The sequence below is a fragment of the Lagopus muta genome, chromosome Z (genome assembly GCF_023343835.1).
Source record: "Lagopus muta isolate bLagMut1 chromosome Z, bLagMut1 primary, whole genome shotgun sequence".
In the NCBI taxonomy this organism is placed as follows: domain Eukaryota; kingdom Metazoa; phylum Chordata; class Aves; order Galliformes; family Phasianidae; genus Lagopus; species Lagopus muta.
The window spans coordinates 39,939,375-39,943,713 of NC_064472.1; the positions used below are offsets into that span (position 1 = coordinate 39,939,375).

Here is a 4,339-nt window from a genome sequence, read left to right on the forward strand (position 1 = left end):
GACTATACTTTTTATCAGGTACTTCCGTGATATCTGATCTAGAAAATCGCTTAGTGTAAGCAAGCTCCACACAAAAGCTGCACAGATTTGTTTGCATAATGCTCTTGTCAGATTTGCCCACCAGAAGATTGCAGCCATGTATGTCTATAGCCAGGGCCCAATTTTAAAACCAGACTCTTCAATTTACATTCTCTGCATACTAATTTTATTTGGTGGACACTCAAATCTATAACTAGCACTGACATGGTAACTGGGCAAACCATCAGGCCCTATGCTTAGTGCATTAGAAACCACGTTACTAATGACTTAAAGGCCATCAATTTCTCAGTGTTTCTGTAGCTAGTGGGTGAAAAAAATACATGTAAGGAAGGATTTTGTTTACAGTACTAAAAAAATGGTACTACTTCTTACACCAAATAATTCTCAACAAAGAGTGTTTTAGGCGAAACATCTTTCATCATAAAAACTGTCATAACTGCAGGAAGTTTTTCTCCAGTGTATTTTTATTAGGGATTCCTGCCATCATATCAACATACAAAACAATCAGGATGTTGACATAGAAATGTGAAATTCGCTGTACAAAGATAAGGCTCGAGTTACAGATATATTATCCCCCCAGTCTCCAATGAAATAAAACCATATTTAATTCTTCCCAGAGTTGTGTTTATAAATGTTAGACAAACCACAAAAATAGATTTCAAGTACGTAACATTTTACAATATAACCCAAGCACAGACAGAAATGCACGATACCGTACCTATAGATACTCTGTGATCCAACTGTCATCCTCACCAATTAAATGCTATACTGCTACTCTGTCTGAGTATCCCCACTATATGCTTCTGAGCACATTAGGTGTTCCTGGCCTTTAACGTTAGAAGACTCTTGTGACTTTCATTTGAGTTATGCTGATGGTCTAGAGAATAATAGAAAGAAAAGGAAGATTTTTAGAAGGCCAGGGCTGGATGTACGCACAGAGGTGGCAAAGGTCAGTACATGTGCCTGTATACTTTTGTGTTTAACCCTACGTAAGACCTCACTACACTGCACATTCTCTGAGATTACTTTCTCATCGCAACTCGATCATTTTCTGATAGAGTTAAATCAAGCAAAACAATACTCCCACTTGTTGTGTGCTATAGTTTACAGGGACAAGATTATATTTTAGAGCATAAGATTTTATTTATTTTTTGTTTAAATGCAATTGTCAGACTTAAACAGGAGCCTGCATGGAATCTTGTCTCTGTAGCCCAGCAGGACACCAGCTTTCACAGTTTTTAACCACACACAACACCTTTTCTGACACCGTTTTTTCAAAACAGCATCAATAAATTATTTCCTGCTAAGACCCAATATCTACTTTAGTTTACTCTCCATTTCTACTAGGCTGAATGATTATTATACCTCATAGGAAAGGATCATTTAGCTACAATAGCACAAGATGAAATCCTTATCACGTAACTAATCAATAATTGATTCTTCTGTGGAACAGATTGTCAGGGAAGAAGTCAAGAGAAAAAGGCAGTTCACTTTAGCCTTTGTTGCTTGAGAAATTAATAGCAATCAGAAAGCTTTCCACTGAGAAAAGGAATTCCTGAATCCTGTAACTGTCTAATCCTTTAAAAACTGGAGAAGTTTAGAAAGGAAAGGAGAAATCTTGTAAGGAAATCGCCACTTTCAAACTAGACACTTGTAAAGGCTTACATGAGAAAGCCAAGCCAGTTCTCTGACATCAAAAATACAGGAGTTTATTTGGTAGGGAATTAAGAGCTGTGATTGCAATATATTAAAATGTATATCTTAATAAAACAGTCTCACATATGCCTTCTGTTTGTAAATCTCTAAGCAAGAGAAAGACTCTGAGGTTGAAATCAGAGTTCCCTCAACTTTAAAGATGAAATACATCTGCTCTGCAATCAGGAGAAATAAAACAATAAAAGCTTTCTCTTCTTAGATAGAACCTCTCTGCTACATCTGAGGGCCTTCAGATGCTCTCAGTGATTGACAAGATTTTACTGAAGTATGTTCTCTAAGCAATACTGGAATAACTAGATATACAAATTCATCTTACATGAAACAGCATTAAGTCCTGCAACTGGGCTTATACTAATAGGGAAAGAGGGTAGGTATGCTGCTATATGTAAAAGGAAGCATATCAGTACACACAGAAAATATGTTGTCTCAGAGATTAGTAATAGAGGGCATCAAGGATAAAGTTGCATCTCATAAAGCATTTAATCCTTTAACTGTGAGTCAGTAGAATACTTCCAGGTCAACTGTACAGTCTAAAGCTTTGCTTTTAAAAATGCATATATGTTTCTTCTCTATCATTTTTAAAAGTAGGTCACGCATCTACTGATTTAGGTAGGGTTTTGGCTGTTTTTCTTTTTTTTTTTTCTTTTTTTCCCTACTTACTATTGTCTTCTTCCATGTTATGTACAATAATCTACATTTAGACTGAAGACTCACTCTCTTCCAAAACGTACTTGGACTATCTTATAGAGACTTTCTAAAGCACTGATAAATCGTAAGACAAACTGACATAACAGGAAGGATCATTATTTTCAATTCTGCTCTCCTCCTAAGCTTTACAACGATGCCTTTCAGAAATTCTTCTGAAAACTTGGCGTCGTTTAATCTCCTCCACGCAACTCCTACTGAACCAGAGTGAACTTTCTATGTGTTTCCCAAACTGCTGTCTCTCCTATAGAGCTATTTCAATCTCATTCATTCTCCAGCCGTAGTTCAAAAACAAATCATTGCTAAAACATTAAAAATAAACTTCATGTTCTTGTGCATTACTCTTACTAATCTGTACATTTAAATAACATCAGAAGTTATCTTTTGCTAAAAAATTTACCAAAATATTTTAAACACATAAAATTGTAAAAAAACAAACAGAAAAAAAAAATCAAAACCAAAAACCCAGCATAAACATTGCTTGTATAGGCATAGGCATTGGTTAGAAGAGATTGCTGCACTAAGGAGTATATTCAAAAAAGTTTTTCTTTCAGTTTCATTGTATTTAATGTAATGGATTCTACAATTAAGGGTGATATTAACTTATAATTACTCCATCTTGTATAATGTAATAAGTGAGCAGAAAAAATGAATGCAATTAAAAGGTTCTTTTAAGTTACTGAAAGGTGAATGTATAAGACTGTAAACTAAAGGAGCAATTTAAGTGGGCAATGGAAACTTTATATCCTAAAAAGTGTGATAGTAAATGAATATGAAGACAGCTACCTACTGATGGCCCCAGGGGTGTTATGGAAAGCTGTCACAAACTGAAATTTTGAATATAGCCCTTAGTAGTATGATTATTTCTTAAAAATTTAAAAGCTGCCCAGCATATCACAAATGAAGTTTATTTTGCAAGCCACCCACTGCCTAAGTGGGCAGTAATATTCAATATGAAATTGCTGAAACTCTGGTGTCTGACGGATTTCGTGGAGAAAAGAGATCTGAAGGTCTGACTCCAAGAGAACAAGGAGAAGAGGAAACACAAGCAACAACAGTCCAAGGCCTACAAGGAGAAGTCTGGAGAAACTCTTCACGAAAGCATTCACCTCTATGTTGCCCCACTAGAAAGTCATAGCTCCAACTAAGCGCTCTTCGAGCTTCTTTCAGCTCTTCTTCTTCTGCAATCATAAAAGCATTTTCATCTGCTTCCAGTTCCTCAAATGAATCTGTATCATCTTTCTCATTCTCTGCTCTTGGACAGGTATCAAAGAGCATGTCAATCTCGTCATCAACTGGGGTGGGCAGCAAGCTGGCACTGGGATTGTATACCAGTTCTGAGATGGTTAAATGTTCCTCCTTCATCTTCTCTTCCTGTTCAATGGCATGATCAGTATTGTCCCCAGTGTTCTTAACTGGGGAGCTGGAAGTCACAGGAACTGAAATCTCATCTTCCTTTGGCAGTTGAATATCTGGAAAAATAAAGAAAAAAAAAGAAAAAAAGGTAGACAGAGAGATGAAACAGTGATCCTAAATTTCTGTTTTCCTGATGGAAAAATCCAATAGTATTTTATTTAAGTTGGAGAGATGATTCTGCAATCATTTTGCAAACTGAAACGTTTATCAGACACAAATAGCAAACACTGGAAAAGTCTTTCAAAATTTCATCACTGTCAGAGGACAACACCTTTTATAACACTGCAGTACAGGAGATGTCATTGGGAGTTCCACCTGGGAGGAATACAGGGATGCTGTCTGGACTTGCAGACATGGGATCAGGAAAGCCAAGGTGCAGGCAGAACTGAACTTGGCGAGGGACGTGAAAAACAATAGGAAAACTTTCTACAGGTACATTGGCCAGAAGAGACAGGCCAAAGCA

At 36.6% G+C, this 4,339-nt stretch overlaps 1 protein-coding gene across 1 annotated transcript in view; it reads right to left on the reverse strand.

Annotated features, from left to right (window-relative positions):
- Nucleotides 1–496: 496 nt before the first annotated feature.
- Nucleotides 497–4,339, reverse strand: part of FRMD3 (FERM domain containing 3) — a 139,808-nt gene continuing 135,965 nt past the window's right edge. The window contains 2 exon segments of the mRNA XM_048930868.1: nt 497–3,581; nt 3,583–3,932. Of these exon segments, the coding sequence (XP_048786825.1) occupies nt 3,336–3,581; nt 3,583–3,932 (596 nt within the window). The 3' untranslated portion in view covers nt 497–3,335.